The 16,230-nt window shown below is 46.9% G+C and overlaps 1 protein-coding gene across 1 annotated transcript in view; it reads right to left on the minus strand.

Annotated features, from left to right (window-relative positions):
- Eef2k (eukaryotic elongation factor 2 kinase) overlaps positions 1–16,230 on the minus strand; it is a 60,426-nt gene that overhangs the window by 25,760 nt on the left and 18,436 nt on the right. Inside the window, exons 3-4 of the mRNA XM_026781149.1 lie at positions 2,521–2,621; positions 784–820 (exon numbers count right to left, since the gene is read on the minus strand). Coding sequence (XP_026636950.1) covers positions 784–820; positions 2,521–2,621 — 138 coding nt within the window. The remainder of the gene's footprint in view (positions 1–783; positions 821–2,520; positions 2,622–16,230) is intronic.

The following is a 16,230-nucleotide window of genomic DNA, read 5'->3' on the forward strand; positions in this document are numbered from 1 at the left end:
CATGATGGGGACTTGGTTTTCCTCAGATACACTTATTCCTTCTGTGTGGTCTTGCCAAGACCAGCACTCCCTACTGGACTCTTGTCTGACTCGCTCTGCTCTGTTATCAGGCCACAGCTCCACAAAGAAGGCCCGTGTCTGTCTTGTTCACCACAGGGCCTAGTGTGTGTAGATGCTTAATAAACACACAGTGAGTGGGTGACTGAAGATATATGTATCCTTATAATTGATCTATAACTTAAGTCTCAGGCAGTCCATATACCCTATAGAGCTATAGCAGGATCTCTGGATATATGGGCTGCCTGAGACCTAACAGTAGCAAACAGCAGGTCCCAGAGAGCGAGGGAGGGAGGTAGCAGTCTCAACTTTGCCAAGTACTTGGACCAGGCACAGCCCACACAGGTGGATACACAGCTCCCAAGAGGTAAGGACTGTCACAGTGCGCGTAGGGGGCAGGGAAGGGAAGAGCTGCCTCTGAGGTGAGATAAGAAAGAGTGTGGAGGAAACATGGAGGAAGTGATGGGGTGGAGAGAGACTAAGAGAGAGAGGAAGAGTGTAAGAGAGCGATATGGAGAGATGGAGAGGAAAAGGGGGAGACGGGTTGCACGAGAGAGGGAGATGAAGAGAGAACGGTAAGGAAAGACAGAAAGACGGAGAGACAGAACAACAGATGACAGAAGAGGTGGGGGAGGGGTGGTCCCAGAGTACCCCCCACCCTCTTTCCAGAGCACCTCTCGCAGCCCCAGGCCTGTAGTGAGTCACTACAGCAGAAATCAACCCTTATCTCTGGCCAGCAGCCTTCTCTCTCAGAACACCAGACCTGGGAAAACAGGTTTGTCAGGAACCAACAGAAGCCTGGCAGGTTACCTCCCCAGGCTCAGAGGAGGAAGAGGGCTCTGCCAGGCTGTCAGTTTGGCTGCAGCCAGTGGGAGGCAAGCACTATGTTCTACAGAGAGAGATGGACCACTCCCTCACCTCCATTCTGAGAGGCACTCAGAGGCTGGGGCAGGGGGTCAGTGTGCAACCTTGAAAGGATCTTGCTTGCTGCTAGCAACCACCAACACCATAAACGTAAGAGCCAGGCAGAACTGGTGACACAGACCTGTAACCCCAGCCACTTTCAAAGGTGAGGCAGAAGAATAGCCAAGCTGGAGGTCTGTCTGTGCTGCATAGTAAGTTCAAAGTCAGCCTAGGCCAACCTGGGGAGAACCCTATCTCATATGAAGGCTGGGAATGTAACTCATAGGCAGAACACTCGTCTAGTATCTAGGAAGCCCTGGGCTCCGTCCCCAGTAACATGGTAAGAAAATGAATAAATGACTGAATGCCTAGTGTGCCCAAAGTTCACAGAGTTCACTATATGCTGGGCTCTTAAGCAGCCGGCTTCATTTAATCTTTACAGAGACCCTAAGATGGCGACAATTACTGTGCCTGTTTTACAGAAACCGGCTCAGAGGTGAGGTCTCCTGCCTGAGCATCGGGATTCAAACTCAGGCATGATTAAAGCAGAATCTAGCTCTTAACCACCCTGGAAAGTTCAGAGGGACAGGAAAAACTGCCCTAAACAGATGGCCAGCTTGTAGCAAGGCTTTTAATCTTAAAAGGCGATGGCCAGAGAAAGAAGTGTCAGGTTTAGAAAATTCAGAATGTTTCAGACAGCCAAGCTTGGCTTCCAGGAATCAGAATGTTTCAGATTTCAGACAGCCACGCTTGGCCTCCAGCAATCAGAATGTTCTAGACAGCCATGCTTGGCATCCTCTTCCTGGCAGCCTGGCTAGAATAAACTCAGCCATGAGAAATAAATAGTTCAGCCTGGTCTAAGACCCCAGCTGGGCTTCAAGACCCAGAGCCAGCTCAGCGTAGGGCCCCTCTTTCCCTGGCTAACCCGAGGATCTGGGCAGTGTCATCAGCTTACTAACCTAGTGCTCTCGCAGGTAGATAGAGGTAGGACCTACTTAGACCTCACAGACTGGGATCCAGACCATGCTGAGCTATCCTGCCCCCGCCCTGGAAGGTAGACCTCCGGCTGAGGAGAGGAGGCACACGAGGGGCTCTGCAGCCATCTGCTTGAAGGACAGGAGTAGAAACATAGAAGAGGGCAGAATGTGTTAGCCAGAGAAAAACGTCACAGCCAGTGACCATGCATCAAACCGGCTGCTCTGTCTCGATACTGTCTGCCTCTACTGCTGTTTGCAAGGACAGTGTTGGGAGGATGGTGTCACAAGTCAGGAGGAGCTGCTCGACTCTCAACCTACTTCAGATGGATGACAGACGCACCTTTGCTGCATGAAATGTCCCCCTCTCCTTATCTAAGATATCCAGGACCAAAAGTTTTTCACGGTTCAGATTGTTCCCAGTTTGAATGTTAGTACAGACTTAGCTGGTTGGGCCTCCCTGACAATCCTACCTGCTCCAAACACTGTATTGGTTCTCTTTCTTTAGCCAGAAGCAGGACTCATGACACCTCCCATCCCCAAACCCACAAGGACTCCTCAAAGCCCCTTGGGACAAGCTGCTAACCTGTGCCGGGTAGCGTGTTCCGTGGCGATGTTCTCAAGATGGAACTTGGCCCAGGGGTCAGGCATACCCTTGGCTTTCTGAATCGCCTGTTTCCAGGTTTCCTGCAGAAGGCAAAGGGAGCGTTAGGCCCAGGTCAGGGGCAGCCAGCTGCCTCTTCCCCAGTTATGTCCCCAGGGGAAGACCACAGCATCCAAAAGAAAGGATTCCCATCCGCTGTCCTCCCAAGAATAGTCCTGGAGGGACCCAGAGAATTCTCATGGGCTTCGCCTAAAGATAGAAGTCACTGACATGTTAATTATATATTTCTTCACTTGCTGCCAAAAAGTTGAAAGTGAAAATAAGACTTTTGAGGGATGGAGAGATGGTTCAGTGGTCAAGAGCATGTACTGTTCTTGTAGAGGGCCTGAGTTTGGTTTGATGAACAGCCACATCCACATTACACAGATCACAGCTGCCTGTAACTCCAGCTACACGAGATCTGTTGCCCTCTTCCTGCTTCTTCAGGCACTGAAGCCTCTGTGTGTGTACATGTGCATGCGCGCGCGCGCGCGCGCGCACACACACACACACACACACAATTTTTTGAGCCAGGCAGTGGTGTAACGTGCCTTTAATCCCAGCGCTCGGGAAGCAGAGCCAGGTGGATCTGTGTGAGTTAGAGGCCAGCCTGGTCTACAAGAGCTAGTTCCAGGACAGGCTCCAAAGCGACAGAGAAACACGGTCTTGAAAAACAAACAAACAAACAAAAATTAATAAAATATGAGTGTTGCGTAGGCAGACTTCTGTGAGTTTGCCATCAGCCTGGCCATCACAGTTACAGGACACAATTAAGACCCTGTCTCTAAAATAATAAAAAATAAAACATGATATTGGACTGGGAGTATAGCTCAGTGATAGGGTGCTTGCCTGGTATACACAAAGCCCTAGCTCTGGCCCCCAGAAATGCTCCTTTCTCCCATTTAAACAAGTTTAAGCGTTTTTTAGTGAGTGCCTACCAGGACCCTGACCTCCTAATGCAGTACCACTGCAAACACTTTGTGCACACGGCAACCCGCTAAAGAGCTATAACGGGGGCAAACCAACAACAAACCCTCATTCCTTAACTTCACCCAGCAGCTCCTGCATCCAGGAACCAACCCCACAGAAAGAGAACTAAGTTCACTCTCACACTAATTCAAGATTCATCCTACGGTCTGGCAAAAATGAACCCAACCTAAGCACGAAGGCAAGGACTGCTTAAACACGTTCTTATCTTCATGCAGAAGGCTAAGGAAGCTAGGCATTGTGGTACAACCTGTAGTCCCAGCCTTGGGAGGCTGAGGCAGGTGGATTACCAAGAGTTTGAGGTCAGTCTGGGTTACACAGAACGTGTCAGGATGGACAGGAATACATAGATCTGGCTCAAAGCAAGGAAGAATGAGGAGGAGGAGGAGGGGGAGGAGGAGGAGGAGGAGGAGGAGGAGGAGGAGGAGGAGGAGAAGGGAAGGAAGAGGAAGAGGAGGGAGAGGAAGGAACATTGCTAAATGGTTTTATGGTAGGTGCTTTGGTCTGAGTCCCTCAAGCCTCATGTGTTGGAAACTCAATCCCTAGACTCCCATGCGGATGGTATTCAGAGATGGGATCCTTGGGAGCTGACTAGGAGCAGAGGAGGCCAGGGAGATGGAGCCCCCTCCCAGCCCCACGATGGCACCAGTGGTGTTACGAGATGAGAACAGGGTTAATACAGTCACTGTATCACATCACGTGATGCCCTCTGCCTTGCTATGACTCAGCAGGATGAGGCTCTCAACAGATGTCAGGAAGATATCAGATAGTGCTCTTGGACTACACAGGATCCGTTCTTATAAACTAAATAAGCTTCTATTTAATAAGAATTTTTCAGTTAATTATTTGTCATCACCCCCCCCCCTTTTTTTTCCTTTTGAGTCAGGGTTTCATAGTATAGTCCTGGCTGTTCTAGAATTCACTATGCAGATTAGACTGGTCTCAAACTCACAAAGATCCTCCCAAGGGCTGCGATTAGAGGTGTATGCCAAGACACCCATCGAGCAACTATTCTTCATGAACCATCCATTCTCGTTTGCGTCGTCACAGCAACAGAAAACAGACCGACTCGGCAGCTTCCCATTTTAGCTGTCTTCAGTCTGTTGTATGCTTTGAGGAGACCACAGCAGAAACTTCTCTGCCCTTTCCGAACCAATACCCTTAGTCCACGGCACTCTGGATCTTCACTACCCTAAGCTCTCTTCCTAAGAAACTCAAATCTTTGCCCCAAAGGAACTTAAATCTTTGCTCCAGAATCACCAAGATCCAAACTCCCTTCCAGACCTGTAGATCTTCCCCTGTGGGGAAGATAATTGGTAGGGGACTGGGCACCATCTGGGTGAGACAGGCCAGGAGGAGTTCTGGATCAGGGAAGGGGCAGTCGAGGGACTGCAATTTCAGATCACCTTTGTACCACTAGTTCCTTCAGTGCCCCAGCTAACCTTAGAAAAAGTACAGTTTACCAGGCCTCAGCAGAGCTGCCCAGTGCCCACCCTCCTAGCATGGACCCCTCACTGGGACCCTGTTAAAAATAGAAGTCATCAAGGAAAGGAGCTAAGACCCCCCCCCCCCTTTACACACACACACAAAGAGAGACAGAAAGAACGAGCCTGGGCTCCCCTTGCAAGAGGCTCTCCAATGTCTGCAAAGTCCATGTTTTTTTTTCTTCCAGCATGGAAGCTAATTTATGATTAGTAAACCTACTAGGCCAACACAGAAAAGACCCCAGCAGCCACTGACCGTGCATGCCTTCAGTGAGTTCCATTCCATACACTTTTTAAAATATGGTTGGAAACACAGCGAACACACATTACATCCTTTTGGGGGAGCAGATCCCTGGGACTTCATGCTCTAGTGGTCCTAACCACCACCCTCCCCACACTCCAAAAGGATCATCTGCTTCACATGAAAACCACGCACACTGCAGAATTCTGAACGAGAAAGTGGAGTCCTCCCAACAGCCCTTCCTGGACTGATGCTTGCTGCAGACATTGAGCAAGTTTTCTTTGCCTTTGTTAAAAGATGTGCTTCACGAGCGGCATGCCCTGCTTCTCTTCTGAATCCTACTTTCTGCACGTAACTCTCGGTCTTCGATGGCCCTCTGGCTTGTGTGTACAGACCATATCCTTCCCAGGGCCGTGGGATAGAGAACTGTGTAGGTATACCCTACTCATGTGCCCCCAGGAGATCGTACTTGGATGCCTTCCAGTCCGTCCCAGAACACACAGTGCTGACTCTAGTATTTTTGTCTCTACAACTCTGCATACTGTGCAAGATCTCAGTAGGAGAAATTGTTGTTTCTTTCTTTTTTTTCTCAATGTAATTGCTGAGCCAGATTTAAAGTCTAGGAGCCTGGGAAACAGGTCAGTGTGGCAGAGGGCTCAGCCCTGGGTTCAGTCCTCAGCAGTGAAACAAAAAAATCAGAAATTGCCCCAGAATGTTCTTTTAAGTTATGCTCCAAGCAGCAGTAAATATGTCATTCAAGTTTTAGTGGGAGATTATGCCAAGGAAGTATAGAATTTACACATTAGCAACTGTACAGAGTAATAAACTATCTGAGTTTATTACTACTGAACTGGCTTGCGCTCATCTTTCCCCCTCTTATGAATGACTCCCCAGCAGATATGCGGACATCCAAAATAGCTTCTGAAACTCAATCCCTGTACGTCAAGGCACATCACTGTCTTATACTCCAGCCGCTGGGAATGGCTCATCTGTCTGTCTGGGGAGGTGGAGGCTGCCTGTCCTTCCGCACATGTCTATACCTGTGGAGACATGGTTCTCTGGCTGTGTCTGTCTTGAAGGATGACTCTACCACTGCCTACAGTGCTAGCGACAAGGGCTGTCTGGGGGAGCAGGGGGACACACACATGGATTATCAACAGAAGTCATCTGGCTAGACTCAGTAGCTTCAACCAAAACCACAGGGTTGGGCTGTGGATAATCGGTACACAGCTTGCCTAGCACACACGAGGTCCCAAGTTCCATCCCCAATACCACTAAGAACAAAAACAAACAGCAAACGAGGAAGAAACTACTTTATAGGTGCAGGAATGGCATGGGGGCAGGGGGACAAAAATCACCTTTTCCAATCTCAGGAGTCACTCCACACCAGCTACAGATGGCTTTAGCACAACTGGCTTGTTTCTAAGACAGGGTCTCGCTACATAAAGCTGGTCCCAAGCTCGCTATCCTCCTGCCTCAGCCTCTCATGGGCTGGGATTATAGTTGCTCACCACCATACGTAGCTGCAACTGGCTTTTCCTTTTTGTTTTTTTAAATATTTATTTATTATGTATACAATATTCTGTCTGTGTGTATGTCTGCAGGCCAGAAGAGGGCGCCAGACCTCATTATAGATGGTTGTGAGCCACCATGTGGTTGCCGGGAATTGAACTCAGGACCTTTGGAAGAACAGGCAATGCTCTTAAACCACTGAGCCATCTCTCCAGCCCCTGGCTTTTCCTTTTTAAAGCACAGTATAAAAAGTCTAATATTGGGCTGGGGTGATAGTTGAGCAGGAGCAACTACTGCCAATTCTGACAACCAGAGTTCGATCCCTGGGACCCACCTGCTAGAAGGAGAGAAACAGCTCCCTCAAGCTGGCAAACTGTCTTCTCACCTCCACATAAATGCTAGGTACACACAAAATAAATAAATAATAAAAAAAAAAAAAAAGCCTGCTGGGTGGTGATGGCACCGGCCAGCCTGGTCTACAGAGTGATTTCCAGGGTGGCTGTGGCTACAAAGAGAAACCCTGTTTAGAAAAACAAAACAAAAAGAAACCTTGTCTTGAAAAACCAAAACAAACAAATGAATGAATGAGATCTAGCACTAACATCTGGGCCCCTTAAATCTTGGTCCCATCACTGCTGGTTTTTGGAATTCATGCTTTTGCTGACAAGTAAGAATAAAGGTTTTGGGGACTCTGCACACAGGACAGATGCTCTCACCAGAAAGTAGCTCTTTGAGATGGCAATACACATCAGGGGTGACTCCATTTGAGCTCACTGTCACTGCTGTGATATTTTACCAGCAGGTCAGGAAAACTACCTACATATGTCTTACAATGAGAACATTCTCCAGGATTGCGTGTGTGTGTGTGTGGGTGTGTGGTGCTGGAGATTGAACTTAGGTTCTCATACAAGCTAGGCAAATATTCTACCACTGAACTATATTCTCAGCCCTGAAAAGTGTAAACCAAAGTCACTATTAAAGGAGTCTTTGTTGATACTGCTAGGGCCTCATACATGCTGGCACGTGCTCTACCATTGAGTGACACTCCCAGCAGTTAGAAGATTCTTAAATCAGCTCTAATAGTCTCTAGTTCAAATGATCTTAAATCTCAGCTGCTGAGTAGGTGAGTTGATTTTGCAGGTTTGTCTTAAACGAGAGGAAAAAGCCAGGAACCCTGGCAGACAAACGTAGCTCCAGCCTTAGCAGGAGACCCCTGAGTTCAAAGACAGCTAGCGGTATGGCAAATCCTTGTCTCAGAAAAGGGACAGAGAGGCTCAGAGATTAAGAGCACTGAGTGCTCTTCCCGAGGTCTTGGCTCGATTCTCAGCACCCACATTGGTAGCTCACACCCATCTGTGACTCCAGTTCCAAGGGGATCCAATGCTTTTTTTTTAAACCTCTGCAGGCAAGGCAAGCATAAGGTGCAGATGTACAATAGACAAAACACCCATACACATAAATAACATAAATCTTAGAGGGCCGAGGAGAGATGGCTCAATGGGTGAAGAAGGCACTTGACCCCAAGTCTGACAATGTAGGTTCAATCTCTGGGACCCACACTGAAGAAGGGGAAAACAGATTCCCACAAACTATCCTTTGGCCTCCACATGCGTGTGATGACAGAACACCCAAGCCCACACACATATACACACACAGAGCATGCCCAAGCCCACACACATATACACACACAGAGCATGCCCAAGCCCACACAGAGCAAAGCTAAAAAGGGAATAGAGAGGGTTGACTCTTCTAAGTCAAAGAATACAAAATAAAATAAACAAACAGAATCTCAAAATATGAACACATTTCCTGGAAGATGCGGGGGTAACACTAGAAAAAATGTAAAGTGTCTTTGAGGCCCTTGGTACAAGTGACAACGGTGTTAGGTTTTTTGTTCTTGTTTTGGTTTGGTTTTTGAAACAGAATCTCGTGTAACCCAGGCTAAGCTCCAACTTGTTATAGTCCAGGATGACCTTAAACTTCTGACCATCTCATCTCTACCTCCCCAAGTGCTGGGATTACAGTGTACACCACCACACTGGGTTAATGCAGGGCTTGAAGCCAGGACTTCACGGGTGCTAGGCAAGTACTCTGCCTCCTGAGTTGCAGCCTTTGTTTTAACATTATTATTATTTCCATGATCACAGCTATTGTAGCCTTTTATGAAGCATCCAGGGACCAAACGAACCCTCCTTCCATGACCAATTGTTCCATTACAAATGTTTTGTCTCTCTGTTGTTCTGGAGAGTCCAAGAAATACAATTTTGAGTCAGCCCAGGCTTTCCTTCTTGGAGAAACGAAGGGTTCATACCAGACTCTGTGAGAAAACGTGAAAAGCAGGAAGAGGTGAAGGATCACAGCCAAGCACGGTTGGGAGGAGACCCACAGTGTTGTGTGACCGCCTCATACCCTGCCATACACACACTCGGCAGCTTTCTATGTGCATCCGTGGACTCCAGCACTCCATGAAATCCTGGAGACCATCAAAGCAACACACAAATCCCAAAAAACCAAAGCAACTACAATATTAAAGCACATCCATGTGACAGGCCACCACAGAGCAGAAAGGTGACTTTTTCTTCTTTCAGTACTGGGGATTGAACCTGGGGCTTCCTGTGTGCTAGGGAAGCATTCTGCCACTGAACTATATGCCTAGCCTTCTCTCTGTGTGCTTGCTGAAACCTGCCAATAGGAGTGTCATTCCCGGGACCCATGTGGGAGAAGGGAAGAAATGAGTCTAGTTATTCTCTGACCTCATACCCGTGCCACAGAGTGTGTGCCCTCCCCCACAATATATACATACAAATATATATATATATATATATATATACACAAAAATATATAAACAAATATGCATGTTTACATATAAACAATGTTTAAAAAGTAAAATAATTGAATGTGGTAGCAGATGCCTTTAATTCCATCACTCAAAAGGCTGTGAGTTCAAGGATAGCTTGGTTTACATAGCAAGCTCATGGCCAGTCAATGCTACATAGAGAGGTCCTGTCTCAGGATAAAGCAATCAAACCAAAAATCCACAAGAAAATTCTGTTTGCAGAAGTAGCTACAACTGTAACCTTAGGGGGTTCAAAGCCCTGGTTAGGAAGAAAGGTAAAGATGGGAATAATAAAAATCAAGGCCCACACACATTCTACTGGCATCTCATGGCAATTTGGGAGGACAGAGAGATAAGTAGGAGAGGTCCAGGTTCAGAGAACAGGAAAACTTTGGATATGTGGAAAGGAAGCTTTGCCCTGGCTGGCAAAAGGAGTTAAACATGGCCACTATGAGACCTTCTTAGGCCACCCCTCAGAATGGGTGTCAGCACACAAAGTGTCTATGGGACGAGATGGCTGGGGGGCATTTGCATTCACTTTGACGACCTGAGTTTGATCTTAGGATCCCTCCTTCTACCAATCTCCGCAAGCTGTCCTCCAACTTCTGTATGCATAGTGTGATATACAAACAAAAACTTCTTCAGTCTAGAAAAGGCAAACTCACAGCGACAGAGAGTAGATTAGTGGTCCCGAGGGCTGGGCAGAGCAGAGATGGAAGCGGTGCCTATGAGGTACAGCTTTCGACAAAGCCAGCTATAGAGATGGCTGCATAATTTTATGAAAATATACTGAAAGACACTGGATGGTACATTTAAATGGGTAAGCTATACAGTATGTGAGTTATATTTTCGTAAAATTGCTAGGAAAAAAATGAAACTAAGAGAAAGCAGGGGAGGGGGAAGCCCTTGTCAATCAACACCCTTGCACACTGCACCAAACCATTGCAGCACATTCCTTGGTAGTGTGAGCCCCTGCAACAGGGTTACAACCTTCTTAAACTCCTCCTGTGGGGCACCCTATGTCACCAGACAGCTTCTCTTCCTATGCCAGCAGGAAGGACTTTTTTTCAACTGGCCAACAGGCTTTCGTCTTGCAGGAGATCAAAGAGTCTTAGGTATCCTTTTTATTATTTAAAGATGCTAGAGACTGAACCCAGGTCCTCAGGCTTGCTAGGAAAACTCTAGCCACTGAGCCACCGATCAAGCCAGATCAAGCCTGCAAATTTTGCTTTCTGACTGCATTCTCAAAGCACAACACACAGTTAACTGCCTCTGGCTTACTTCCTATGGTCATGGGACTGAAGCCTGAGGTGCCAGGGTGGAGCCTCATAGGCTCAGGAGGCAGGGACACGCCTCTGTTCAGTGAGTCACCACACCTTGGCTCTCCAGTCTCATTCTGGAGTGACTAGTTTTTTTGCGTTTTTAAACCAAGCTGTTAGAACATTAACAGCATGAACGGCACTTATGCAACTGAAGATGGGACGTGGGAAGCCAGGTACCCCATACAGCAGGGCAGTTTGTTGGTGCAAGCAGCCATACCGCAAGATTTTAAATTCCAGGTTCTACCCAAGCCACTCCATTGCTAGTTAGGACATTCTCGGGCAAGTGTATCCCCGCACAGGCAAAGCCGTATGTACAAGGAAACTGTCCTCCAATGAGAGAAACTCAGCTTTTAAAGACAACAAGCAAACAAATGAAAGATCGTAAGCACAAGGTCCTGGGCTTGATCCCAAACAATGGAAAAAAAAAAAAAAACCCACAAAATATAGTGAGATCCAAACTGCAGGCATTAACACCACCACTCTGAGACAGGATCTCCAGGGAGGGAACACAGCCCTGTCGCTTCGCAGGAACACGACTTCAATTTACCATCTGGCAAACTGCCCACTGTCTGGGGCTATCGGGATCATTATGTACACCGTACTGAGTGAGCCACGTACTGCAGAGCCTGCCCAGACCACAGCCAAGCTACGGAAACTAGAGTTCATGTCAGCTCCCAAGGGGATAAGGGATGATGGATAAGGGTGGAAACCAGCTTGTAACGTCTCCACGAAAACTAAGGGAAGAAAATCAGGGCGTGTGAACATAGCCTGGCTGAAGCAACAGACCTTTCTGGAGGGCATGCTCTGTGCTGAGATGCGGGGGAGGGCACATTTTCTTTTGTCTACAGTTCAGATTTGTTTTATCTGTACATACACTAAGCACGGATTATATATATTATAAAGATTGACTTTTTAAGTTTCTATAGTAGGAGCTGCAGAGACAGCCTCAGCGGTTAAGATCACTGGCTGCACTTGCGATGGACCCATGTTTGATTCCCAGCATGTGCATGGTAGCTCAAAACTAGCTGGAAGTCCGGCAGTGGTGGTGCACACCTTTAATCCCAGCACTTCGGAGGCTGAGGCAGGTGGATCTCTGTGAGTTTGAGGCCAGCCTGGTCTGTAAGAACTAGTACCAAGACAGGCTCCAAAGCTATAGAGAAAACCTATCTCGAAGCCGGGCGGTGGTGGCGCGTGCCTTTAATCCCAGCACTCGGGAGGCAGAGGCAGGCGGATCTCTATGAGTTCGAAGCCAGCCTGATCTACAAGGGCTAGTTCCAGGACAGGTTCCAGAACTACAGAGTAAACCCTGTCTTGAAAAACAAAAAAAACAAAACCAAAACTAGCTTGAGTTCTAGGGGATCCGACACCCTCTTCTATCCTCTGGGTGCACCAGGCACTGAAGTGACATACAGAGATACGTGCAGGTAAGACACTCACACATATGAAATTAAAAAAATAAATTTACATATGTGAATCTGCCATACATAAAATACATTTGCATATATTTATATAGTTTGTGAATATATTTGCACTTATATTTAAAGACTGCATTGTGTATGCTATTTGCAGTAAGGGGGAAGAAATTCATCAACAATTTTCTCAAAGGGCTGGGGTTGCTGCTCAACTGCCCTGGAATCTATATGTCTCTGGGTTCCAATCCTGAGCACTGCAAGAAAAACCAGTCCTTCCAAAAGGGCTGAGCAAGGCTGGTGAGACGGCCAAGTGGGCAAGGTTGTGCTTTTCATGCAAGCAAAAATAATTCCTGGATCTCAGAGGTGGAAGGAGAACCCACTGCAAAAAAGTTGTCCTCTGATCTCCATGCAAGTGCCAGGACACACACATATCAACACACACAATACATGAATAAATAAGTAAATGTAAAACTCAGAATAAATAAAATTTACAACGGGGGAAGGGAGAGGAAAATGTAGTGTGTGTGGCACATGCTTGCGGTCCTAGCACTAGGGAGATCGAAAGATCAGGAGTTTGAGGCCATTCACTGCAGAGTTAGTTTGAGGCCAGCCTGAGCTATAAGCCCAAATCAAGTCTGGGTGATGGCGGTGCATACCTTGAATCCCAGCACTCAGGAGGCAGAGACAGGCAGATCTCTGAGTTCAAGGCCAGCCTGATCACAGAGTGAGACCCAGGACAGCTAGGGCCACACAGAAAAACAATGTCTAAAAAAAAGCAACAAAAATAAAAGCTCAAACTACTATGGGGAGGTATGGCAGAAGAGATTTATCTGAAAGGAGATGGTAGGGAGAGTGGGCATAAATATGACCAAAATTATTGATATGCATGAAATTCTCAAAGAATGAAAAGTTCAAAACCAAATCAACCAAACAAACCAAAAACTGTAGAACTGTCCAAGGTGTAAGAAAAGAACAGTCACCCCATCTGATCCTGCCCTAAATCGATCCCTGATGGTGACACTCTTCCTTAGTCAATCCACCTCAAAACCTCTCTCCCTGTCATGGTTTCAACGCTTTACTGAGGCCTTTCCTCACATAGGGCAAACTTCCCCTGAGGGGAAGGCTGGTAGCTACTGAGACCCTTCTCAGTGATTCTGCCCAATTCCTTGGGAACTTGGATGCTGACATTTCACAATACATACCCAGAACCTGCTGGGGAGAAGGCGAGATGGCCATTTTGGTTCAACAACCCAGGTTACCATGTCAACAGTAAATTAAAATATATATATATTTATATATATATATAAAATATATATATAAATCAGAGCCTGCTTTCAATGAGGTCTGACGGTGAGCAATGAAGACTTGAACCACCTCGTGCCTGGTTCAATATTTTACCAACTGCTTCTTACTTATACGTAATTTAAGGAATGGTGGTGTCATCGACAGCCCCCAGCCTGCAGCGAGGAGCTGGCTCATGGGGGTAACATTGAACAGTGACAGGTACCTGAGGAGTCTGCTCAGAGCCCAAAGGAATACAGAGGGAGCCCCCGCAGAGTTTAGACTGGAGGTTTCCTGAGCCAGGCCTCAAGCGGAAGAAGCTTTAGGCAGAGGCATGCGAAGGGAGGCTGCCTATGCCAGGAGCTGCTCCCAGCTCCTCTACCAGGGTCAGAGCCCTGCCTTCAAGCTCAGCCTTGAAGAAGTGAGGAGCTTTAGGCTGTGTGGAGATTTGTATGTGACCTGGTGACACTGTATTTGAGGACTGAAGCCAGAACTGAGCTGCAGAGTGCTTCCTAAGCCAAGCTTGAGGCTCTGTCCTGGGGGAGGGAAGATAATTCACGGGGAGACGCTGGGCTTTCAGATTATCTAAACAATGAACTCCAAAGAATTAAAACTTCCCAGGAATCCCATGCTGGGAAAAGGGAAAGGTTAAATTCCAGGTGCCAGCCGGGGGAGGGGCTGCTTCCCAGGAAGAGAGTTCCAACAGCTCTGATGTCAGAACAACTTGAGGAGACACAGTGGGCCAGTGATGGGAGGGGTGACCTTGACCTGACCAGGACTGCTGTTATGCCTACCTCTAGCCTTCTGTTTAAACCCAGCCTCATGTGTCAGTGCCCAGAGGTAGACTTGGGGGGCGCTGGACCTCTAATTTGTTCCTCTGTATTGTGTGGCCACACAGAGTGACTATCTTTCCTTAGCTTTTTGTTATTACTTTTCTAACTGGTGTATCAAGAATGGATTGTGGCTTAGCCTAACCTGTCGAGCTCATGAGACAGTGTGTGGTGCTGGAGATGAAACCCAGGACCGAGCCGTACTAGGAAAGCATTCTTCCTTTGAGCCATATCCCCAGGCCCTGGAATAGTTATAGACATTGGTTGTTTTTTGTTTTTTTAAATTACCCAGCAACATCACTCATTTTAGTGTAAAAATGTTTCTGTTAGAATCACGACATGCCATTTAAAGCGATCTCTCTGCATGGGCTTTGGAGTTCTCTGCAGACTGAGCCCTTCTAGCTGGCTGTCTCTGGAGATGGAAGCTGGGAAAGAGGGAGCTCGGGGTCCTGGGAGTATGCTCCAAAGCTGCCTCTCCATGGCAAGCAGGATAAACTGGAACCTGCCCTTCAGGGTCCCCACAGACCCAGAGGAGACGGAGTTATTTCTGGAGTTAGGTGATGGAGAACAAGATAATCTAGAACTCTAGCCTGGGAAGGAAAAAAAAACCCAACCTAACCCAGTGTCTGTAATGACCAAAATTATTAACTTTCTAAGACAAATTCTGAAGGCATGAAGGATGGCTTTAATATTAAATCTCAATATAGCAACAGGTATTTTGTTTATAATGCTAAGTCACTGTCTGTAAAGACCAAATTAAACAAGGATAACAGCACTGTGTTTTAACTTTCCCTCCACGTTATTAGACAAAGCCCAGTAACGCTCACCTTCCTCCCTCTCCTTTGCAACTGCACTGCCAGGGTGTGCAGAGCCCCTAAGACAAACACCCTCTTCCTCAGCCAAACCCTAAGGTAATGACTTTCTGAGAAAAACAAATGAAATCACAAATCTCCTCACCCAGCCGAGTGTGGTAGCATACGCCTTTAATGCCAGCATCAGGAGGCAGAGTCAGGTGGATCTCTGAGTTAGAGGCCAGCCCGGTGTTCAGAGTGAGTTCAAGGACAGCCAGGGCTACGGAGAAAAACCTGTCTCAAAATAAAATAAAATAAAATAAAATAAAAAACAAATCCCCTCACCTAAATACACACAAGTAACATGTTATTAAAGTACTTTTTAAAAACTAGACAAATACAGATTTTGAGGCAGTCTAGAAAGACAGGGAAACTATGGGACATGGGAAGGGAAAGGAGCCCTCACTCAGGAGTTAGGTTAAAATAAAATCACTCAGGCAGGTTGGTAGTGGCGCACACCTTTAATCCCAGCACTTGGGAGGCAGAGGAAAGCAGATCTCTTTGAGTTTGAGGCCAGCCTGGTCTACAGAGGGAGTTCCAGGGCAATGAGGGCTGTTATACAGAGAAATCCTGTCTCGGAGAAACAAAAAACAAACCAAAACAAAAAAATAAAGCCAGTCATCAACTGAGAGCCATGAACCTCCGCCCCAACAATAAACATTTCCTATACAAGCTGCTTACAGGGTTAATTTCCTTCCATAAATTTTTGTTGTTGTTTCTTTTTCTTTTTTTTTTTTTAAGATTTATTTATTTATTATGTATACAACATTCTGCCTCGATGTATGCCCGCACGTAACAGGGCGCCAGATCTCAGTACAGATGGTTGTGAGCCACCATGTGGTTGCTGGGAATTGAACTCAGGACCTCTGGAAGAGCAGCCAGTGCTCTTAACCTCTG

Source organism: Microtus ochrogaster, chromosome 8, assembly GCF_000317375.1.
Source record: "Microtus ochrogaster isolate Prairie Vole_2 chromosome 8, MicOch1.0, whole genome shotgun sequence".
Lineage (NCBI taxonomy): Eukaryota > Metazoa > Chordata > Mammalia > Rodentia > Cricetidae > Microtus > Microtus ochrogaster.